Below are 26,151 nucleotides of genomic sequence, written 5' to 3'. Positions count from 1 at the left end.
ACATCTTTGATAGTGCTTGGCAAACAGTAGGTGATCAATATATACTTAGCAAATGACTGAAATCAGACCTTTTAAATTTCTAGGCAGTTCTGAAAGTCTGGCTTTCCCTCACCAACACTATCTACTTCAATGCTGAATTATGTAATGTTCAGTTAAATTCAGACTCTGGGCTAAATCAACTGATAAATATAAGAGAAGGGGATGCTATTATTTCATTTAGTTGATTTTTCTAAGCTCTTTCCTGTTTCTTTTTCTTTTTTTTTTTTTTAGATTTTATTTATTTATTTGACACAGAGAGAGAGAGAGAGAGATCACAAGTAGGCAGAGAGGCAGGCAGAGAGAGAGTGGGAAGCAGGCTCCCTTCTGGGCAGAGAGCCCGATGCAGGGCTCAATTTCAGGACCCTGAGATCATGACCTGAGCCAAAGGCAGCAGCTTAACCCACTAGCCGCCCAGGTGCCCTCTAAGCCCTAATCCTATAGCTCACCTTATCGTAAGAAAATCGTATCATTGTTCTAAATTATTTTAGGTGACCTAGTGAATGGTTCAGTTAAAAAAAAAAAAAAAAAGAGCCCGTGTTTTGGAGTTGAATGAACTTCAGTTCATATTACTTGACATCACTAATTAATAGTTCCAAGACTGTGAGCCAACAGCTCTGTATGCCACTTTCCTCACATGTCATCAGTGTTAAATATAGTATTTAACAGAATATAAAGTTCTCCTTTAGTAGGTAAGCAATCAAGACCTTTTCACCTTTCTTTCTCCCCTTGAATTGTTGAGAGTTGATTTCATATAAATCATATGAAATATATTTTTATGTCTTTGATTAAAAATATATCTACTGCTTGATGTTTGATTCCCAGAGTTATTATATAAAGAACTATTGAATATATTCTTCCTGAAGTTAAGTGCTAGAGAAATTTTATCTTTCCTGTGAACAGGTATGATATATTCTATGGGATTAATGAATCAAAACTTGCCACTCATTGTGTTTTGTTGTTGTTGTCATTATTTTTTTTCTTTTGGCTTGGTGGAAGAATGACACTTTTGTGCTCAAGGCAATAGATATTCGCAACTTAAGCCTTCTGGTAAAACTGTCATCTCCTAGTCTGCTTTGTTTGAGATCTGTTCCTAAACCTGGATTTAATGGTTTCATTGTTCCCCTATCTTTGATGATGTTCTGCACAAATCAGAATATAAATAATAAATGAATGAAAGAATAAAATGACTTACTCAAGGTTTCACAGCTGTTAAGTACAGAACTAATCCAGATGGGGTGCTATTTTCAGCTATATCATTCAAGAGGAACTAATGAAGCTTAACCTCTAAAAATTTCTAAACCTTAATGTCTCCTGCTTGGGAACTGACTAACAGTAATATAGAGTAATCATGAACAAATGAAAATGGGGAGGGAGTACTTGTGGCATACAGGTTATTAAGTTTGAGAATAATGCAGTCAAGGTTTTGGACACCTGCAGGATAAGATCAGTAATGTAGGATTTTTTTATTCTCAGAACTTCATAGCTATAGGCTAGCATCTAACTGGTTATGGGGACTCATTGCACAAAGCACTTTCTTACTGGTCTATAGAACATAGAGTCTTTTCACAGAACAGATTATATTTAGACTTCCTCTCTAATAAACTACCTACCAGCCAGCAGCAATAACAGCTTCCTTTAATTTAGCTTTAAAAATTTTGGCAGCTGGGGGACAGGGAGGAAATTGATTTGCTTTGAATTTTTGCAAAAAAAATTCTCTTATATCCACACAGAAATAATTATTGATTCATTTCAACACAAGATTAATATTCAGTAGAGTAATGAGTTATTTTAAAAAATAATGTGAATCAATAATAGAAGAGACTATTCCAAACCTATAATTATTTTGATATTGATTTTCATAAGTTACCACTGTGATGATTTATAATTTTTTAATATAATATGTCTTATTATAATCAACATAATTAATTATCATAATTAGTTTCTTCTCTGGAAAGAGAGTTTCCTTTGGTGAGCATTTATGAATACCTTTGGGTTTTAGTATAAATTCAATATAAATTGATGATGGAATGTTTACTTTCATGAACTAATTGAGAGAACATTAGTTGGATACTATATTACACCTGTGAGAGAGGGAAACACTCCCTGGGAATATGACGTCTGGGCCAGCTAATGAGGTGCTGATACCAAAGAGAGTCACCGTGAAATTTTTGATTCTATATCTTTTGTTTGCTTGGTTTGACCTGCATTTACTTCCAGTTTTTGTCTCTCCAACTAGCTCTCTTTACATGATGATTTCTCATGTCTTTTACATCTACTATTTTCTAAAATAGTGGTTCTCTAAGTGTAGAACTTGTTAGCAATATGAAACTTGGCCTTACCTTAATCCTACTGAATCAGAAACTTTTCAGTGGAGCTACCAATCTACTTTTTTACAAGCTCCTCAGGTAGTTCTGATCCATTCTAAAACTTCAGAATCTGAGGGCACCTGGGTGGCTCAGTGGGTTAAAGCCTCTGCCTTCGACTCAGGTCATGATCCCAGGGTCCTAGGATCGAGCCCCACATGGGGCTCTCTGCTCGGCAGGGGCCTGCCTCTCCCCCTCTCTCTGCCTGCCTCTCTGCCTACTTGTGATTTCTGTCTATGAAATAAATAAATAAAATCTTAAACAAACAAACAACAAGAAACCTTCAAAATCAGTACCTCACACTATAGGCCAGTCGTTCCTTCCCATTGTGAGGGCTTGATTCTTCCCTTTTTGGGTTTAGCTCAACAGTTCTGTGACCTGAACTAAGAATATGCTAAAACACATAACTGGAGAAAAATCTTTCTAGCACTGATAACTTTTTTATAGTGTACTTAATGGCATACTTTCGTAGGAACATATTACAGGGGGAAGTTTTTATTGGAACTTTATAGTCATGACAAGGAAGACTACATGGAAACTGAGAATAAAATAGACTATAGTAAATATGTTCTGAGCTTTTTGAAATTCAATTTGTATTTGTAAGCTTGGAGCACAGATGAGATCTGGGGGAAGCTTTTCAACACAACATATTTGCCATCAAATTTTTGGTTACAACATTAATCCAAGAAAATTTCCAATGCTGTTTTCTCTGTGTCTTACTGTTTAATAATTAAAATACCTTTTCCTGTGGGATGCCTAGGTGGCTCAGTCAGTTAAGCATCTAGCTCTTGATTTTGGCTCAGGTCCTGATCTCAGGGTCATGAGATCAAGTCGGCATCGGGCTTCACCTGGCATGGAGACTGCTTAGAATTCTCTCTCTCCCTTTCCCTCTGTCTCTCCCCACCCCACTCATGCTCTCTGCCCACCCCCCAACAACAATTAAACAAATTAAAAAAAAATGACCTTTCCCAATTATGGGAGGTACTATGAAGGATATTTTCTAACTTTTAGATTTTATGTAAAGTTTAATTCAAAGCTAGGTATGAAAAGGATACTTGAAATTTGTGTGTGTGTGTGTGTGTGTGTATAAGTGTGAATTCACAAACTTTATAATGATAATTTTCGTTGTTATTATGAGAAATTAAAATGGAGATAAAAGATCACTAAGTAGGATGGAACTAGAGGGTATCATGCTTAGCAAAATAAGTCAATAGGAGAAAGACAACTATCATATGATCTCCCTGATATGAGGAAGTAGAGATGCAACATGGGGGGTTAAGGGGGTAGGAGAAGAATGAATGAAACAAGATGGGATTGGGAGGGAGACAAACCATAAGTGACTCTTATTCTCACAAAGCAAACTGAGGGTTTCTGGGGGGAGGGGGTCTGGGAGAGGGGGGTGGGATTATGGACATTGGGGAGGGTATGTGCTATGGTGAGTGCTGTGAAGTGTGTAAACCTGGTGATTCACAGACCTGTATCCCTGGGGATAAAAATACATTATATGTTTATAAAAAATAAAAAATAAATAAAAAATAAAAGATCACTAAGTAATTTTTATTTTAGAAAATGTGTCAAGTCATTAGATATTTCATTTGAATACATTTGGTCACTTTTTGACTGGGAATTCTCTTACTGAGAGTTTCCTTCTGGTATAAACTCTAGGATTGTTTTAACCAATTCTATCAAATTACTAAGTCCAAATATAGCTTCCCCCATTGTATGAAAAGTTCTGTTATAGGGATGCACTGACAAAACTACTGGACACTTCTCAGCAGTGTGAACAATTGCTGAGATGCAATGATACACTTACTCCATTAAAGCACCTGGCCAACTGTTAACCTGTCTCAATACTGAGATTTCCTAAGTCCTTGAGTCTGGGGTGGTGGGACTCTTTCAAATACTTGAATCTGGTGTGAGAAGTAATCCTTGTGCTAACTAGGACTCTGATTTCCACTTTGGGTGCACTGTGAATGATGGAATTCGGCAATCCAAAAAGACACAAAATGTGTTCCTGGTATAGATGCAGAAATAATCATTTTACTTTTCACATATGTCAGTCAGAGGTATAAGTTCTGTTTCACAGTCTTCCAGTGATCCTTCCCCTATAATGTACCATTCTCAACATTCATCAGCATACTTAGAGGGCTTACTGGAACAGATTATTGGGCCTTACCTACAGAGTTTCTGACTCAATAGGTATGGGATGGGAGTGAGCATAAGCATTTCTAACAGGTTTCCAGGGCATGCTGATGCTGATGCCCCAGAAAGGACACCAGGAGAACGATTGCTTTAATCTGACTTTCTCAGTCAGATTCTCAAATCTTCAGTCAGAACCTCCTGGATTGCCTAGGAATCTTCAGATCATCAGGACCTAAGATGATGACCTAAATCCAAATCTCCAGGGCAGTGTGATAATGACTTGCCTTTTGTCAAGCTCCTTAGGTGTTCCAGGTATACATCTTCATTTGAGAAGCAGTTCTAGGGGAGGGCCAGGGATACTGTTAACCAGAGAAAACTGATCATGTCTCCTCTCAAACATTGCCAATGTTATACCCATGGATTGGCATCTAGTAGTTGTTTTATATATAGTAAATGAATTAATGAAAATGAATGAATGCAAGCAATCAGTTGCTATTCCTTTTTGTTTCCAGCACCTTTTCTTTATTCTACTATAGAATATATCATCCATATTTCAACTACTTGTTTACTTGACTGCCTCCATGTAGACAGACACCTTATCTTTCTGTTGTATCTCCAGGGCCAAACCCAGCATCTGGCACCTAATATGTATATTATCAGTATTTGTTAGAGTAAATGATTGTAAATGTTGAGTAGAATATTTCTTCGGGTTGGTCCGAAAAAGATGTGTGAATTGTTAAATTCCCTTGATTTCTTTGAATATACATTAAAATGTAGGAAGAGGAGGGCCAGCACAGTGGATTCAAGTATAATGTGAAGACTGAGACCAAGGCTAGAAAAGCAACAGGCAAGTGTGAAGGAGTAAGGTGGTACCAAGATACAGCATGACAACAGGGGTCTGGAACATAAAACATTACATGTTCAGCATATATATGCAGTTGGAACAATGACATTTTTGAGGTGCAGAGAATAAGTGGGGGGACAAAAAGTGGATTATGTAGGTTTGATGAAGCTAGTGTGTGTTAAGAATTTTGTGGGTGGTCAGAAATAAGAACATTAAGGGATATAAAAAAGGATTAGAACATGGCAAATGAAGTCTGGCATTTTATCCATTCCAAATTACAAATTGCAGCCTCCCTGAACAGATTTACAGTTGCCTGGTTTTTTGTTTCTGTTTTTAAGATTTATTTTGAGAGAGAGAGAGCATGCGCATGGTGGAGTAGGGGCTAAGAGAGTCTGAAGTGGACTCTGCTGATCGTGGAGCCTAGGCCGATCTCTGTCTCTCTACCCTAAGATCAGGACCTTAGCAGAAACCAAGAATCCAATGTTCAACCGGCTCTGTCACCCAGGCACCCCAATCCTGTTTTTTAATAGTCTTTAAAAAAAAAAAAAAAAGATTTATTTATTTATTTATTTATTTATTTATTTGACAGAGAGGGAGAGATCACAAGCAGGCAGAGAGAGAGAGAGAGAGAGAGAGGAGGAAGCAGGCTCCCCGCTGAGCAGAGAGCCCCATGCGGGGCTTGATCCCAGAACCCTGGGATCATGACCTGAGCAGAAAGCAGAGGCTTTAACTCTCTGAGCCACCCAGGTGCCCCTGTTTTTTAATAGCCTTGTTTAATTTCCTGTTCCGTGCTTCCCAGACTTATCTCCTGGATTTCAGTCCTCTCCTTATTGTACTCATAAATCACCGGAATTTTCAGTCTTTTGTCCAAACAACCTAGATTCCTCATCTTTAGTTCATTCTGTTCTTTGAGGTCTGTGTGTATTTGTACTGGATTGGCTGCCACCATGTGTCTTCCAGTCATGGGCTGGTGCCGGTCATGAGCATTTTGCTTGAAGTCTGTCTGGGGTTGTAAGGTCTGTGCACTAGATTGGTAAGTTTTGCCACTCAGTCCTTATAGTCCCCACTGTACTTTCCTTGTTTATATAATTTGGTGCCATCTGGCTCCCTTTCCTAGAGCATGTAGGGACACATTACTTTGTACTTCTATTTCAGTCTTTTTATTTAGAAACGAAATGCCAAAAAATTTCTAAGGACAGTGGTTTTATGACCAACCAGAGGTTCAGAGCCTGAGGAGGTCTAAATCTTCTTTCAAATTATGTTAAGAATCACATATTAAGTCAATGCATATTAAAGTCAATGCATATTAAAACCATACAAAGATCTTTCTAGTTTAGATTCTGGACTCAGAACACTAAAGGCAGGGGTTATGTTTTCATTTACTAATTAGAGCTTTGGCATAACTCGAAAGTCATGAGGTATATAAGAAATTATTCATGAATGTCCCACTCATTGCAGGACAACCCGCATTGTTTGATAAGCTGACTAAATACAAGGCACATCTCCCACCATATGGTATACCAAAACATGCCCACAATTTCCCAAATGCCCAGGAAAGGTTAATGCCACTTCTAAAGAGAACCATTGATTTGAACTTTTCCATTTTCAATTTTTGGGATTGGGAAGGAACCCACAGAACATGAATCCTCAAAACCTGAGCAAAATTGGCAAAAATGAGAAAGGATGACTATTGGGTAGGCATCCACTAGTGTGTGCCACAAGAAACAAGCTAGACAATATCGTATAAGGTTCTTTCTATCTATAAAGTTGGAACTATTTAATGCTACAAAATGTAATATAAGTTTATTTATGTGTAAACAATAATCATGCATAATGAAAATTCACATTAAGTATATTCATAAATCATGATTCAAAATTTTAAGGACATACTCTTCAATTGGTAAATATAATAGGGAGGAGAACTCTTAAAGATAAACAAAAGATACAAAATCAAGATATTTAAATCTAAACTTACAAAAAATAAATAGATGTCATGTGGCATTTTAGAATAATGTTAATTTGGACTAAAACTGTTCAATGTTTAATGTAAGATAATAGCATTTTTGGTGTTATTCAGAACAAATGCAGTTAACACTATTTAATTCAAATTTACCTAATTAAAAAATAAAACTACACATTATCTTGTATCTCATTTCTTTCTCAGAAGTGGATATAGATACAATCTCTTATCTTTTCTCCTATGATTTTATAATGGATGATTAGGAATCACCTCTGAAGTTTGTAGCCTAGTCAATGGATCCAGTATATTTAGTACATGTTTGCTTCATAAATAATTAAATGGTTTTAATGAAACATTTCAGAAAAGATTATATAGATCTAATGTAAGATTATTTTATTATTAATAGTTTTAATATTGAAAACAAATTTTTCTATGTATTTTTCTGAGTTCATTTACTCCAGATTATCTTACATAGATGAATACATATTTTTTATATGAAATACAGGTTTATGTCATGATGATAGAAGGCTATGAATTAGTATATTAAATAACATGCTTTTCTATATCTTGCTATCATTCTGGTTGTTTATTTTCTCATGTTTTTGTTGTTCTTTTCACAGGGATTCGATAAACAAGTGGATGTGTCATATATTGCCAAACATTACAACATGAGCAAAAGCAAAGTTGACAACCAGTTCTACAGTGTGGAAGTGGGAGACTCAACCTTCACAGTTCTCAAGCGCTACCAGAATTTGAAGCCTATTGGCTCTGGGGCTCAGGGAATAGTTTGGTGAGTGGAATATATATACCTATTTATCTATTTATTTATTTATTAACATACAGTGTTTTGTTAGTTTCAGGTGTACAACATATTCAACACTTCTATACATTACTCTGCTCATCATGATAAATGCCGTCACCATCTGTCACCAAATATTATTACAATCTTATTCACCATATTTTCTATGTTGTACTTTTCATCTCTGTGACTTCTTTATTTTATAACTGGAAGTTTGTGCTTTTAATCCCCTTTATCTGTTTCACCCATCCCCCTGCCAACCTCCCCTCTGACAACCACCAGTTTGTTCTCTCTATTTAATAATCTGGTTTTTGGTTGCTGTTTGTCTCTTTGTTTTGCTTTTTAGATTCCACATGTGAGTAGGATGGTATTTATCTTTCTCTGTCTGACTTATTTCACTTAACTTGTCTTTTTAAAGGCACTAATGCTGTGCTTGTCAACTAGCCACAAATACACACACAAACATAAATAAATAACATGATTTGAGAATTACAAGCATGATTTGTAATTCATTACCCATTTACTAAAAGTACATACAACTTTGCTTGTCACTAGTCTTTCTACTCACCAAAAATGTCCATTACACAACAACCATGGAGAAACAAAGAAAGCCAGAGGTTTTCTATCTGTTGCGAATACATTTAGAAAATTTTATTTGGATGTTTATGAAGGTAAGAAATGACGGGCTATGTGTTAAGATAACAAGCAAATAAAATTTGCTGCACTCTAAGAAAGTATAAATGATGTATCAACTGTTCCTGTCACATTTAGAGTTCAATATTTAAAATTCAGTTACCTGTTAGAAAAAGTGGTATTTAAAAATGTCTGTTGTACATTTCCAAAATGGAAAGATTCTGGGCTCCCTTAGTAACCATTCTCTTATGACACTTTTGAGTGGCAATCTAAAATGATGACAAATCAAAGCTTGATTACTTGTTATAAAATTCTTACAAAAGTGATGATACCAAATTGATAAGCATTTATTTTATGCAGTTTTAACTTGCAGTGTAGCCATCAAATGTATTTAGTATGAACTTATTAACATAATAATTTTCAACTTGATAGCTCATACTTGTAAGTAAAAATTTAACACATATACCATAAATATGTATATTTATTTTTGAGAAGATATTTACTTAGATCAATACACTTATTTGTTATATAAATTACTCTTACATTAGTGATGTCCATTTGGAAACATGAACACTTTTAAAGGATGAGCTAAAGATGAAATAAACATTATTTAAAAGCCTATTTTGGGGCACTTGGGTGGTTCACTGGGTTAAAGCCTCTGCCTTTGGCTCAGGTCATTATCCCAGGGTCCTGGGATAGAGTTCCGCATAGGGCTCTCTGCACGGCAGGGAGCCTGCTTCCTCCTCTCTCTCTGCCTGCCTCTCTGCCTACTTGTGATCTCTGTCTGTCAAATAAATAGATAATCTTTTAAAAAAAAACAAAACCAAAACACATTTTATGTATAACTTTTTTTCACTCATTTGATACAATGTAATTTTGATGATAGCAATGTGGTAGTGGAAGTGTTCATTATTTTTTAACCTTTTATTTTATATTTCATAAACAATTTTAAATTCTGGTTCACTTCCTTTTTTATTTTTTTAAGGCTTTTCTTTTTTTTAAAGAAAAATGGTTCACAGTAAAATTGAGAGAAAGGTACAGAGATTTTCCATATTCCTCTATATTCCTCCTACCTCTACACATGCATAACCTCTCCCATCATCAACATTCCCCCACAAAAGTGGTACATTTACTACAGTTGATACATTGATACATCATAATTACTAAAGCCCATAGTAAACATTAGGGTTTATTCCAGGTGTTGTAATTTCTATGGATTTAAACAAATGTAAAATGATATGTATTCATTATTATGGTATCATACAGAGTACTTCCACTGCCTTAAAAATTCTTTATACTCCACATGTTCATCCCTCCTTTTACTCCGAACTCCTGGCAACCATTGATCTTTTTACTGTTTCCATAGATTTTAAAGATTATTTATTTATTTGTTTGAGAGAGAGAGACAAAATGCAGTGGGGAGGAGCAGAAGGAGAGGGAGAGGCAGACTCCTTGCTTACCAGGGAGCGTGAAGCGGGGCTCCATTGCAGGACACTGAGATCATGAACTGAGCCAAAGGCAAACGCTTAACCAAGTGAGCCACCCTGGCACCTCTTTATTATTTCCATAAATTTGCCTTTTCTAGGATGTCATATAGTTGGAATCGAATAGAATATAGACTTTTTAGATTGGCTTCTTTCACTTAGTAATATGTACATCAGGTTCTTTCATGTCTTTTCATAGGTTGATAACTCATTTCTTTTTGTCACTGAATTTTTCATTGTCTGGGTATGCCACAGTTTATCTCTTCACCCACTTTAAGACATCTTGGTTTGTTCCAGGTTTTGGTAATTATAAATAAAGCTGCTTTAAATATCCATATACAGGTTTTTGTGTGGACATAAATTTTAAAGTTGCACTTCATTTTGATAACAGGTTTTAAGTTCACTCTTAGTGCTTAGTGAAAATGGCAGCAGTGCATGGTTGGTGCATTTCTACATAATTTACTAGCATTTAAACCCGATTTATCAAATCAGGCTTTTATTGAAATTTATTGAAATTTATGTCAATTTTTTATTTTTATTGAAATTTATGTCATCAGTAGGCTTTTATTGAAATTTATGTCAATCAGTAGGTGTTTTTGCTATTAAAAACTGGAATAGTTTAATATTTTTAACAATGGATCAAAACTTTTATTTCAAAGATATTTAGGTAAAGAAATTCTTATTCTTAGTATTTATTTATTTATTAGTTATGGTGAGCGTATGAGGTGAACCTCTTTGTGACACAAAATAATTTCTTGACATGGAAGGCAGAATAATCGTCCCGCCAAAGGCGCCCAGACTCTAATCCCCCAGAATCCTTAACTATGTTATTTTATGTGGCAAGAGGGACACTGTGGATGTGACTAAGGTTAAGGGCATTAATATGGGGAGTTCATCCTGAGCTTTCAGGAGATAACAATCTAATTAGATGAGTTCTTAAAAAGTGGAAAAGAAAAGCAGAAGAGGGGGTCAGAGAGATGCAATGGGAAAGGAGAGATGAAATTTAAAACATGAGAAAGACTTGCTTTATTTTTGATGGTTTTGAAGATAGAGGATGAAAGTCATGAGTCAAAGAAGGGGGTGGCTTCCAGAAGCTGGGAATGGCTATCAACTGCCAACCAGCAAGAATACACAGACTGCATTAGAGTCATGTAACCACAGGGAATTGGAATCTCCCAACAAACCCAAACGAACATGGAAACAGATTCTCCTCTAGCACCTCCAGAAAGGAATCAGTCTGCTAACATCCTGACTTTAGCCTGGTGAGGCCCACATAAGGACTTTGGACCTGCAGAACTGTCAGATAATAAATTCGTGTTGTTTAAGCAGTTAAGTTTGTGGAGGTTTGTTGTACAGCAGTACTAATACAGACAGTATAATAAAGATTCTACTATTAAGTTAAATGCTGTAAACCTCCTAGAGCAGGCACACTGAACTATAATGTTTTCAGAGGAAGGAATTTATGGTGCCACTGTCAATCTCCCTCAAACTATGGAATTTCTTTTTTCCTTTCAAAAATTTTTTACCCTAGGTAATATAAGACCAACTGCTAGAGGGGGATAATATGTGTTTGGGAGGGACGAGTATTAATTTGTTTATTAAATATTAATAATTGTAATTTACTTTCTACATTACAATATATGTTTATATTTTCTGCATTCTACTAGATGTCTTATATACTACCTGGGGAGTGGGAAACCCATTTAGGAAATCACTGCATTTATGAACAACTTTCAAAATGTAATAGAAGATAAGACAAAAAAATTTTTTGAAGGAGAAGAGACAGAAAATGGAGAAAGTAGAGGGATTTCTGGTTATCTTTCTTCAAAGGAAAATTGTAGAACATAGGAAAGTTTTGTTACATTTCTCAGTTCATACTCATTAGGATTGTTTTATTTTCCTTTTAACAAAACTGTCACAGAAAATGAGGACACTAATGAAAGTAAGCTAATAGATTTTTAATGATTGAAATACTGAAAAATAGACCCAACGCAACATTTTTCTCAAGAAGTTAGCAGACTATCCCAGAAACATCTGAAAATCTACTAAAAATTTTGTGGAGTATTTTTGGGACATTTTCGTCTTCTATTTCTCCTTGTATAGGGCAGAAAGCACCTTAGGTCTTAGGTATACTAACTGAAATAGATTTTAATAATAAAATGTCCTTGAGTAAAATTTTTAATCCAGTTTTACAACAAGTTTATCAGCAGGTTTGTCAGTAAGGACACCTGAATTCCAAAATGTTAGCCTTGGAGTTTCCTGGGATTATTATTAGTCTTTTGGTTTATAGCTGAGGGAAACAGAGTTAGCAAAGACCAAGATGAAAGGATAAAAATAGGATGGCATATTCCTCTTCCTTATCTTCCAGCTCGCTACTCTACTTTGTGCATAGACACCACAATTCCAGCCCATTCCTTTCCCAACATGAATATAGTTGTCTCTCTTTCTCAACATAGTTTGAGATAACTTTGTTTATTTATCATGACTTAGGTTAATAGTATACTATTTCTCTTGAAGATCTATTCTTTTATTATTTTTTCCTCTCTATCTGCAGCCTTTAATTTAATTTCCTTTTTATTGCCTTTTGTCATTGGTGAGTTTATCCACCTCTCCTAAATCAAACGCACATTCACTTTTAGACATGTTTCTAAAATCTACAGACCATTCCCCTGTTCATGAACACTCAAATTTGTGTATTTTGAATGCCCCATATAATCCTGAGTATAGCGATTGGGAGAATTTGGAAATTAGGAGTATCTGGGAACCTTGGGCATGGAAAGCAGATAATCTGAAATAGATAATTCATTTATTTTGGCTTATTTTCTTTAGAACAGGAATAAAACATGGAGGAACCAATTCCAAAAGAATTATTTATCATCAATTATTGTTTTTTATGTGCCACTACAAAATTTTGTGTGTTTGTATAATAAGGATTTTGCTTTTCAAGTGCAAATGTTGACATATTGGTACTTACGTTTGAAGTGGAATCTCATTTCTACTGTTTCAGTTACCTTAAATTTATTATTAAGTTCTTATACTTTCTTTCCTCTCTTTGGATTGCTTCACTGCTTACTTACTATCAGGAGAACAAACAGGCAATACTAAAATATCTTCAAAAGGAAATAATCACTACTATGCTATTTTTTCATTCACCATGGATAATGGACCAAAAACGTCATTATTGAAAATCATTAAATAAAATATGATGGGAAATATTTTGGAATCAATGAAAATTTTCTCCCTATTTCCTTTTTTTTTTTTTTTTTAAAGATTTTATTTATTTATTTATTTGACAAGAGAGAGATCATAAGTAGGCAGAGAGACAGGCAGAGAGAAAGGGGGAAGCAGGTTCCCCACTGAGCAAAGAGCCCATGTGGGGCTCTATCCCAGTACCCAGAGATCATGACCTGAGCTGAAGGCAGAGGCTTAAGCCACTGAGCCACCCAAATGCCCCTTCCTACTTCTGAGAAAAAAAAAAAAATTAAGATTATCTATTGTAACAGAAAGAGACAATGATTGAGCAGGGTCCAAGATGGCAGTGTAGGAAGGTTGTGAACTCACTTCCTCCCATGAACTTCCAAGTCTACACCTACATAAGGATCATTTCCCTCTGGAAAAGATCTGAAAACTAGATGAACTTTTCTTTGCAATAAAGGATAAAATGACCACATCAAGAATGGTAGAAAAAAAAAAAAAAAAAAAAAAAAAAGAATGGTAGATGAGTTGCGCCTGGGTGGTTCGTGGGTTAAAGCCTCTGCCTTTGGCTTAGGTCATGATCCCAGGCACTTGGGATCAAGCCCCCATCGTGCTCTCTGCTCAGCAGGGAGCCTGCTTCCTCCTCTCTCTCTGCCTGCTTCTCTGCCTACTTGTAATCTCCGTCTGTCAAATAAATAAAATCTTAAAAAAAAAAAAAAAAGAATGGTAGATGAGACAGAGAAAAAATCTTGCAAAAACCCTACCCACAGTGCAGCAACACACAATTGGGAGGGATCTCATCTGATAAGCATATCTCCCAGAGGAGCAAAGGGTTGGTGTCCCACATCAGGCATCCTGGCCTGGGAGTTGTGCCCCAGAAAAATGAAACCCCAGAATGTCTGGTTTGGAAAACCAATAAGGCTGATGTCTGGGGATCCCAAATGCCATAGGAAACTGAAATTCCCCTCTTGGAAGTCTCATGTGTGGTCATGCTCTCCCTAAGGTCCAGTGAATAAATAGCAATTTGAAAAATACTTAGAATATTGGTGAGGGAGATTCATTTGCTGATCTGAGATCATTGGGTTGAGGGGTGGGGGGCAACTGAGATTCTCCCCGGAGACAGAGGCACTGACAGATGCCATTGTTATATTCTCCACACAAATTGCTACTATAAGCAGGTAAGCTTGGACATGGAATCATGGCTGGGACAAGTTGGGGTAAGAACTTACAGCACTTGCTGAAACTAGAGAGCAGAGACAATTGCAACTCCCCCCTGTTCCATGACTGGGGAAGACAAGAACAAGCAGTCATGGCATCTTTCCACACTCTGCCTAAAGACAGTGCATGCACTGACAGAGTTCTCTCTTGCTGTATCACTGAAGCCTGCAAGCATGCATAAGCAAGACATTATCTTTCTGTCTTTCTGAAGCAGGCAGGCATACTCTGCCTACTAAATTCTTCAGTTGCCTTGCTAGAGCCAGGGGCATGTGCAATCTACACAGGGGTCTTGATCACCTGACCATGATGGCCAAGAGGACTGGCATTCCAGAGCTCCACGGGACTGTAACAACCAGAAAGACAGCTCTTGGCAGGCCACTGCCCACAGGGAAGTATGCAGACAGCAGACTGAAACACAGCTCCTGTCTTTCTATGAAAAAGGCCTATTAGCGTCAGCCTGAAGAACATGCTTCTGTTTTTTTTTTTTTTTTTACACATTTAGAGGTCTAGGAGCAAAACCAGGGAGACACCATGCTTGTACACTCCCTTGACTTTACTGTATCTCCGTGTGACTTCCCAGAAAGGAGTTCATATACTCTTTTGGAGCTCCCATTGCAATTATCACCTAGGGGACACCTCCAGATGTCCTGGTCTGCAGGCTAACAGAAATTACAATTGCAGACTCATAGGACTGGATATATTTATATACTCTAAGGCTGTTATCTGAGGGTTTGGCTTCCAATCAGTCTGAAGTCAGGTGCTAAATGAGATTCTTCCCCTTGGATCAGACTCCAACATGGGGTTATATCAAGAATAAATCAGGAATTTTAGACAACCACAAACACAAAAATTCAGGGAATAACCAAAAGCTTGGGCAAGGTTGAATGAGAAGGATCACTACTGAAGGAGGTAGCTATTTTGCCAAATACACAGAAACACAGAGAGTCAAACACAATGAAGAAACAAATATATTCTAAATGAAAGAACAAGACAAAAATTCAGAAAAAGATCTAATAATAGATAAGATATATCTGATAAAGAACTTAAAGTAATGGTCATAAAGATGTTCACTGAACTTGGGAGAAGAATGGATGAGCATAGTGAGAACTTTAACAAAGAGATAGAAAACAAGAAAGTACCAAACAGATGTCTCAGAGCTGAAGAATACGACTGAGCTGAAAAATACGCGGGGGATTCAATAGCAGACTGGATGAAATAGATGAACGGATCAGCAACTCGGAAGCATTAGACTCATCCAGGCAGGGGGCCCCCAAATAGTAATAATAATAAATGAAAATAATTTAAGGGACCTCTGAGATAATATCAAACAGAATAATATTCAGAAAGGTCCAGAAGAAGAAAGAGAGAAAGAGACAGAAAGTTTATTTAAAAAAACAAAACAAAACAGTAATAATGGCTGAAAACTTCCTTTACCTGAGAAGGGAAATGGACATCCAGGACCAGTAAGCCCAGAGAACTTCATATAAAATGAACTCAAATAGCTCCACACCAAGTAATATAATAATTAAATTGCCAACAGCTAAAGAGAGAATCTTAAAAGCATAAAGAAAAAAACAAACGGTTACAAGGGAAACTCCATAAAGCAATCAGCAGATTCTCAACAGAAACTTTTCAGGCCAGAAGAGAGTGGTACAATATATCCAAAGTGCTGAAAGAAAGACAAAAAACAAAAAACAAAAAAAGTTTCAACCAAAAATATGCTACCTGGCAAGATTATTTATTCAGATTTGAAGGAGAGATAAAGAGTTTTTTAGAAAAGCAAAAACTAAAGGAGTTTACTACTACCAAACTGACTTACAAGAAATATTGAAGGGACCTCTTTTAAGCTGAAAAAAAAAAGGCAAAAAATAATAATAAGAAAACGTATGAAAGTGAAAATCTCCCCAGAAAAGGTAAGAATATAGGAAAGGCAATAGGTTGATCACTTTTAAAGTTACTTCAGAAGGTTAAAAGACAAAAGTAGTAAAGTTAACTAAAACTACAATAATTAACTAACAGACATATATAATAAAAAAATGTAAAATGTGACATCAAAAACATAAATTGGCAGGGGAGTAAAAATATTGGAAGGTGTTCAGATTTAAGTTGCTCTCAACTTAAAAAAAGACTTATATAAATAGTCTGTTATATGTAAGCCTCCTGGAAATCACAAAGCAAAAACATAACGTAAATACAAAAAAGAAAATAAGAAAGGAATCTAAACATAACACTAAAGAAATTCACCAAGCCACAGGGAAAAGAGAAAAAGAAGAAAGAAAGAGAAGAACTGCAAAAATGGTCAGAAAACAGTGAACAAAATGGCAATAAGTATATACCTATCAGGAATTATTTCAAATGTAGATGGACTGAATTCTGCAATCAAAAGACAAAGAGTGGCTGAATGGTTCTTAAATGAGGACATATTTGAATGCACCTGGGTGGCTCAGTCATTTAAGAGTCTGCCTTAAACTCAGGTCATAATCCCAGGGTCCTGGGATCAAGCCCCACCTTGAGCTCTCTGTTCAGTGGGGAGCCTGCTTCTCCCCACCTACCTGCTTGTGCTCTTTCTCTCTGTGTCAAATAAATAAATAAAATCATTTTTTAAAATGATACAATTTATATGCTGTCAGTAAGAGTCTCACTTCAGATGTAAGGGTACACAAACTGAAAATGAAGGGATAGAAAATGATGTTTCATGCAAATGGAAACAAAATGAAAGCTGGAGTAGCTATACTCTTCTAGACAAAATAGACTTTAAAATAGACCATAATAAAAGATGAAGAAGGACATTATATAATGATAAAGGGGTCAGTCCAATAAGATAAAACAGGTATAAATATATATGCACCCAATATTGGAGCACTAAATATGTAAAACATACCAATGGACCTAAAGGGAGAAACTGACAGCAATACAATAATAATGGGGGATTTTAACACTCAACTTTTCTCAGAGGATGGATCAACCAGACGGAAAATCAATAAGGAAGCATCAGCCTTAAATGACATATTAAACCAAATAGACTTGACTTATTTATAAAACATCCCACCCCAAAGCAGCAGGATACACATTCTTCTCAAGTCCATGTGGCTCATTCTTGAGAACAGATGACATATTAGGTGATAAAACAAGTTTCAAAAAGTTCAAGAAAATTAAAATCATATCAAGCATATTTTCTGACCACAATAATATGAAACTAATTGTCAATCACAAGAAGACAACCGGAAAAACAGCAAATATGAAGAGATAAAACAATATGTTACTGAACAACTGTGGGGGCCATAGAAGTTAAAAAATAAATAAAAAATACCTAGAGATAAAAGAAAACAAATAAGATATACCAAAATCTAGATGATGCGGCAAAAACAGTTGCAAGAGGAAAGTTCACAATATTCACCTAAAGACATGAAAGAAATCTCAAATAAACCCTCCAACACACAAAAATCTGGGACAGGAGAGCTTCATTGGTTAATACTACCAAATAGTTAAAGATGTAATACCTATCCTTTCAAACTCTTCCAAAAAATTGAAGAGATTGGAAATCTTTCAAATTCATTTTACATGGACAGTATTACCCTGATATCCAAACCGGAGTAGAACATCACAAAAAAAGAAAGTTACAGGCCAATATCCTTGATGAACATAGATGGAAAAATCCCAACAAAATATTAGCAAACTCAATTCAAACAGAGATAGACAAATGCTTCATGACTTCACTTGTATGTGGAAATAAAACCTGGACTCACTGATGCAGAGAACAGATTGGTGTTCACCAGAAGAAAGAAGGTTTGGGGGATGGGCAAAATGGGTAAGGGGGATTAAGAAGTACAGACTTCCAGTTATAAAATAAGTAAGTCATGGGAATGTAATATACAACATGGTGAATATAATCAATAACACCGTATTAACTTTGTAATGTGATAGATGGTAACTGGACTTATTGTGATGACCATTTTGCGATGTACATAAATGTCAAATCAATATGTTGTACACTTGAAACTAACGTAATATTGTATGTCAACAATACCTGAATAAATTTAAAAAAAGAAGAAACAATGATTCTGCTTCTCCATGTGAACAAAGAAGTTCTCTGTACCTTCCTAGGTGTAATATTATAATCTAGAAGATGCTTTTTTAACAACAGTGGTCCAATGCTAGATGAGCAAATATTTCAGAACATTTTTCTAATCATCAGAAGAGGATTTCATTAGGATTGTTTCTACTACTCGTGCCAGAACAAAAAAAGAACATAGGAACAAATCAGCAGAGAGTTTACTGTCTTCTATCACTTCCATCCTGCTGTTGCTTGTCAAGCCAAGAAACATTTCTGTTTTCTCTATTTCTTTCTCCAAAGATGATTCAAACTGACAATGAAAATGGTGGCAAAAGCCAGCAACCAAGATTTTAAGCAAAGAAGACTTGCCAAGGTTGGTCGGCTCTTTAACTAAAAAGAGCTGATTGTACAGTTTAAATGACAAGAATTAAAACCATATTCTTTCTGTTCTCGGACTTGTTCTCCTTGTCATCTTCTTATAATCAGCTTGTAAGCAGTACCAATCCAATTTTGCAAGGTGATCTTTTATAGGATATTTGTATCAAAGATGAAAGCTTAATACTGACTAAAGCAGAGACTATGTGGCTTATAAAAACTCTGTGCCTAGAAAATTAAATATTTAGAAATAAGATGATACATTTTATGTTAACTAAACTTTTATGAATTCCAATTAGAGCTAGAGATAGAATTTAATTAGAGTTGAAATAATTGTATTGATAAGATGCACTGGGAATACCCAGTGTATTAATTTATCTTAAATTGGATATATCCATATATTTATGTACATAATATATAACCAATATATAATTTATAATACATATTATATGTGTATATATATATATAAAGCATACTTATTAATCCAATGGATTCATTTATCTTAATCAAATATATGCCAGAAACAGAGAAACACACATGAATTTCGTACATATCTATATATGTGTGTGTATATGTGTGTGTATGTATATATATATATATTTTTTTTTTCTGTTTTTCCACAAAAATCCAAAAAATCCTTTCTGGTGAATGTCCTGCAATTAGTGATCTACAGCAACAAAATCCTATGTAGGTAAACAATCTAAGATATAAGTCGCCAGGCATGTTCAACAGAACCTTGGGTGTTAACGTATTCCTGTTTTCTTACCTTCCTTTGATAAGTTGACATTGGTGAATAGAGATTCACCAATGTGATAGACATTCCTGGCAATGTCCTTTCATCTTAGTCAAGTTGTTAGATTGACTAAAGGGAGGTCTAAAATTCCTGTACTAGGGAATGTACAGGGAATGAAAACAGTCCATAAGTGGGGCAACTAGGTGGCTCAAATGGTTAAGTGTCTGCGTTCAGCTCAGGTTATGACTTCCGGGCCCTGGATCGAGCCCCATATTGGGCTCCATGCTCAGCACGGTGTCTGCATCTCCCTCTCCCCCCACTTCCCCTCCCCAACTCATGCTCTCTCTCTTAAATGAATAAATAAAATCTTAAAAAAACCCAAACCATTCCATAAGGAACACTGTGGTGTAGGAAAAGACGTTGTTACAGCATTTTATCTAATAAGCCCTTCCTTAGCCCAGCGTTTCGTACTGCAGGTCATCTTGTGTAGATGCACATGGTTTAAATCTTGTTTATTCCCGAGTACAATTTGAAGATGAAAAACATAGATGTGACTTGGTATCTACCCAACATATAAGGGACTTGGGGAGTAAGGGATCCCATGTACATCAGAGTAGAATATTGATAATGTGACAAATCAAAACCACTCCCAAAGGAGTGTGTTATGGACTGCAGAGTTCCCCATGCCTTAGTAGGAGTGCAGAAGGACAGGGCTTTTCTTTGTTGTTTGTTTTATTTTTGTTTTTTTAAATTGTGGACCACAATTTGAATCTTTGACTTTCTACTTCTACATAGTACTAGTAGGTAGAATCACTGTGGGTAAGTCAGAGAACTCATCAAAAACTAAACTGGATACAATGAAGCGGCAGAATCAAGCACGAAACAAACAAAAAATCTGAATTTTTCAGAAGCGCAAAAAAATTTCTGGTAATAATGCCAAGTCAAGTCATATTAGTAAAGCAATTGTTGTCCATGGAAACTTCTTCAAATAATAATAGCCTCTAAGTACAGGAAAATTGGCTTATTGTAGGCCCTCTCTTTTTAATGTACTCATTTTTATTAAAGAAAAAGACACTCTTGAGTCACTGACACTTTTAACAGCTTTTCTAGTCTTGGTGATGAATTGGAGCTATTCCTTCTATACACTGATTTAATCATCTTTGAACTAATAGCACAGTTTTTCTTTTTTTTTTTTTTAATGGCTTGTGAAGTTTAGGGAATATTTGTAAATAGTACCAGAAAAAAAGAGATAGAAACTTAGTAATATTAGGGCACATGATGCAAAGATATTCTATATCTGTTTATTGCTGATTATGATTAGGAAGGAAATTAATTACATAAATTATTTGAATTCTATAAAATATTTACACATTTAAATATTATCAATTCAACTATAGATACTTTAAGATATCTTATATTGTCATGTTTTGTCTTTATAGTTATAAATATACTTACACTTCAAGATAATTGGGTTTACCATTGTATTTCCTCAATGATTGTATTTAAATTTATCTCTAGGACCTTGGTTTATGCGTCTGTAAAATGGGGATAATATTTATCTTACAGGACTCAAAAAGATAAAATTAGGTATAAGAAATTGTCTTAAATCTGATATTATCATGACCTTAATTTTTTAAATTTATTTTTTAAAGGTTTTATTTATTTATTTGAGAGAGAGTGAGAGAGAGAGGGGCAGAGAGAGTGAGAGCAGCATGAGCAGAGGGAAGGGTGGAAGGAGAGGGAGAGGCAGACTCCCCACTGAGCAGGGAGCCCCACTCAGGGCTGGATCCCAGGACTCTGAGTTCATGACCTGAGCAGAAGGCAGACACTTAACAGCCTGAGCCACCCAGGCACCCCTTGCTGTGACTTTTAATAGATTCAAGGATGGTAGACTTAATGTTACTTTTTTTAACCAGTGGAAGATTGCAAAAGGTCAATTTACATAATCCAGGAAGATGGCTGATTGTACCAGCTACATTATTATCAAAATGTGCATATTATATTCAATTATAATAATAATTGAATATAATAATAATATAATAACAATTATAATTGAATTATAGTTGAGAACATGGGATTTAAAAAATTACTTTACTAGTACTCCATAAGTGAGTCTAGCAAAGAAACATCTGAACATTTTTGTTCCTATCTTGCATTCTGAGCTCCAGTTAATCGAGATTATTTATAATATCTTTACAAGTTTTAAATATTAGTTTGTAAATTTGTAACATGACTGCAGAGACCCAGCTAGCCATCTTTAAGCAGACTTCGGATAGAAGAGTTTTGTGATTATGAGGTTGAAGGTGTGAAGAAAAATGGGTAAAATCATCCAGAGGATTTCCTGAAGTATCAGACTTCCTGTGTAACACAAAAGACATGGGATCAGTGGGTCCTGAATGATGATTTTATTTGGTTTCTGGACACATCACTCACAGTCCTATTGTACATTTCTTAGAGATCCTAAAAAACCATTTTGCTAAATGATGTGGTTTTAGTCACACATTTCCAATTAGCCCCTGACCAGTGGAGATGACTGCTTTGATCCACATCTGAAATAGCATCACATCTTGTATCCCTGTTTTTTTCCATTAATTTTACAATTTAGACCCTTAATTGCAACCTTCTCAATATAAGGAGCATTGAGCTTCAAATATTGCCTTTATATTGGTAAGAGGCATGAAGCTGCAGTGGTCTGTGCAATAGGACAGAAACGGTATTTTTTACCCCCAATTTTGCCTTTGGATCCTTTTGCATTGCACGATCCTGTACATACTTCCTGTATTTCTTAATTGATGGTTAATATTTACGAATTTTTTTCCTTCATAGAGAAAATGTGGTATTTTCAGAAAATATGAGAAGTTCAATTGCAGAATGCTTACAGAAAAAAAATTATGTAAGATCCATATTTCTGCATATTAGCCATTAAGTATGTATGTGTTCATATTTGTAAATATATAATGGCCCGTGTAATAATCAAAACTGAAGGGTTTGGTAGTTTAAAATCTTAAAAATTATATTTGGTTTTTAGAATATAGTATGGACATTTATTCTGAATCTGTCATTTTTCAGTAAATTTGTAATTAATTTATATAGCTGTAGTAAAAAAACTGATAGCAAGAGTTTGTAGCCCAGAAGCATTTTTCCTGGTAGAGGGGCAAAACAGTCATTTAAATTTCCATAGACAATTATTTACTTACAGATGATTCAGTCTTCTCTGTAAATCATGTGTTGATATAAACAATCAGGAAAAGTAATTAGCAAACACATTTATTTATTTATTTCTCAGTTTCTACTTTAATCCCAAAGATTAAATGGCTAAGTAAGACTGATTCTTAATTCTCTTAAGGACCTATTCTTCTAGGGCTTCAGTAGATTATTTTCATTGCAAAAATAAAATTGGTTTATGGCCCATGTTCTATTCATGCATCTCTAGATGCGTAAATCCTGGTTAATTGTTAGGATTAAAGTGCATCCGTGGTTATATTTAAAAAAAAAAAAAACCATAATTTAAATATAAATACCTAAAGGCTTATTCCTGCACTATCCAGTGCATCTTAAAGAGCCAATGTTCCTTATAGAAAGGAAGCCAAGTCTTCAGTTAAATTATGCTAAAATAGCAGATGGCAATTGCTTTTCCTCAGATTCCAGAAATCATTCTCTTTTACTGCTCTATTCTATCTGTAGGAAAGACAGCTAAAAACAAACAAACAAAAAACCAAAAGAAGAGCAGGTAGATGTTATAAATATTATAACTAAAAATACTAAGGTTTCAAGGAACTTTTTATAAAGCTCAGAAGGAAGGTAATTGGCCCCTTTCTCTACAGTCATGCTCCTGGCCCATTTCAGCATCACATTCTGTTTATAGAGTCTGAGTTGTCTTACTAATCATGGCTTTGAATGCGGGAGCTGAGGACAAAGGAAGACATCTTTTGGTTTGGAAATTTGAGTGACAGCCCTATCATTTCCTTGTTCCACTCTCTACTCTAGGTTAGTTAAATTTATTTAAAATATTTGACTTGTCAAGTGAGTTTCATTTTACATGTCCAAAGTTATGAATCGAGACTTGAACAGTTACAGTTTAAGCTTCTCTCTATGATGGGGGAATCTAAATCACTATCAGAGAGGGAATTTAGCTACTTCATTTGGACATGGGTTTTTTTTAATTTAAAGACACATACTTTAAAATTCTCTTAGCTATGATCTTCCTCATCTTTATTCACCTTTATTTTTTATCATTAAAATATTTCCAGGATGCCTCGGTGGCTCAGTCAGTTAAGTATTTCCCTTCAGCTCAGGTCATCCCAGGATCCTGGGACTGAGCCCTGCATCTGGCTCCCTGCTCAGCAGGGAGTCTGCTTCTACTGCCTGTGCATGCTGTCTTTCTCTGACAAATAAAAAATAAAATATAAAATAAAATATTTTCCACAAAAGATTTTAATATGTCCATTCATAAAAATCAAGATTTACTCCTAAACCAGGGAGATAAAATCCAATAACATTTAAAATTTGTTTTCCTTTGGGTTCACCTCGGATTAGAAAATATGGTTGGGGAATAAGTGCTCTGAACAAGGACATGTGGATGAAGGAGCATGTGGGGGCCGCCCTCCACCCTTTACCCAGAGGAGCGGCCTTTTCTTAGTCTCACACCAACCACGGGTCTAGTGGCTGATCCAGAATAAATGAATTTGAGATTTCCAGGTGGCCAATGAGAGAAACTCAAATAAGCTAACAAAAATATAAGTTAGAGAATAACTAATATTGCAAAAATATAGCAAACCTAGAATATCAAATAGTTGACTGGCACAGAGGTTTAAGGTGCCTAAGAAAATGGAAAAAATCAGGGAGCAGAGGAAAACTGTAAGCCAAATTGTCACCTTAACATAGTCCCTTCTTCTACCTCCTTTTTCTCCCTGCATCTCCTTAAGGGCAGGAATCTTTCAGGGCCTCCCTGTTCTCTGAGCCTGGCATTCTCCTGTTAGATTACCTTTTTCCTCTTTAGCTTGGAACGGGAAAAAGGATTTTCAGAGACAGTCTCAGATGCTCTCTGTGTTCTTCCCTCTTTGTCCTCTGAAGCTCCCTGTTTTCTAAACCTCCATTCAGATCAGTCCAACTGGCTGTTTTCTGTGCTGCTGGAAGGCAGAGCTCAGCTTGTGAAATCGCATAATCATGCTGATTTCCTCCATTATAAGTTTATGAGCTTCATCCTCAGCTGGGCCCTGGTTGCTGCTTAGCAATCCTTTTACTTATGTGTCTCATCAGCTCCCTATCTCATTTCCCATGGTGGCTGTTATAGTCCTTTTACAACCATCATCGCCAGCTCCCAATTCCACTTCTCCCGCCCCATTTTTTGCAGAAGGCTTTACCTCCTACTTCCTGGAGAAAACAGATGTCCTTAGGCCTGTGAGCTCCCAATTTCCTCTTCTACCTCCTAGCTCTGTCATCTGTGGTCTTCTCTGCTTCTCCACGAGGAGCTCCCGGAGGAGGCTGGGCGCCAGCTGTGTTCTCAATTCCATCCTCTCCCCCTGGGACCTATGAGTTGCTCTTTATCTTGTATCACCTGCCTCCTGTCTTCCAGTATCTTCTCCCCTGCTTACCAAAGTCCTTCCAATGAATTCTCATGTAAAAAGAAAAGTTATTTAGGATGTTCCTGCCCCTCAAATTAGGTCTCCGAGTCTCCGGCATCATCAAAATTCTGAATACAGTAGTCTGAATTTAGTGTCTCTACATACTATTGCCATTTTCACTTCATGAACCGTGCCCCAGTTCTATCACCATAATTCCTTGAGTGAAGTAGGATGCTATGGAAAAGGCTATCGTGACCCCCTAAATCATTAATTCACTGATTAATTCCTTTTTCAGCTCCTATTTTCTACTTCTCTATAAGTTTGGAAATGTTCAATATCATCAAATTCTTCTTGAATGTCTGTCTGCCCTTGATTTTCAAGCTGGAAATTTTCCAAATCTGCCCTTTGTTTGGAATTGGATTAACTGCTCAGTGCATAAAACACAGCATGACATGGTGGTTAAGAATGTAGACTCTGAAACTATACGACTCTATCCCTGGCTAGGATCCTGGCTCAATCTTATCAGTGTGTGATCTCAGTTATTTCACCTGAAGAGAAGTCTGGTAGAAATATGTACTTACAAGGTTGTTAAAACACTCTAAATGGGTTAATATTATGCTTGGCTTGAGTAAATAGTCAATACATGTTGGTTTTCATTAGTGTTACCTAACCTGAGTCATGGCCAGTTTCTAAGAGATTGGTTACATGGAGAAAAATTTTTTATAGTTCAATGTGCAGAAAGACAATG

The 26,151-nt window shown here is 35.8% G+C and overlaps 1 protein-coding gene across 12 annotated transcripts in view; it reads left to right on the top strand.

Annotated features, from left to right (window-relative positions):
• Window positions 1-26,151, top strand: part of MAPK10 (mitogen-activated protein kinase 10) — a 585,543-nt gene that overhangs the window by 441,067 nt on the left and 118,325 nt on the right. For all 12 annotated transcript variants that reach the window (XM_032332788.1, XM_032332787.1, XM_032332786.1 and 9 more), the window contains one exon: window positions 7,969-8,138. In XM_032332788.1, coding sequence (XP_032188679.1) covers window positions 7,969-8,138 — 170 coding nt within the window. The remainder of the gene's footprint in view (window positions 1-7,968; window positions 8,139-26,151) is intronic.

This window comes from Mustela erminea, chromosome 2 (genome assembly GCF_009829155.1).
Source record: "Mustela erminea isolate mMusErm1 chromosome 2, mMusErm1.Pri, whole genome shotgun sequence".
Lineage (NCBI taxonomy): Eukaryota > Metazoa > Chordata > Mammalia > Carnivora > Mustelidae > Mustela > Mustela erminea.
Note: the sequence above shows the minus strand (reverse complement) of the source record. Positions and strands in the feature narration are given on the sequence as shown.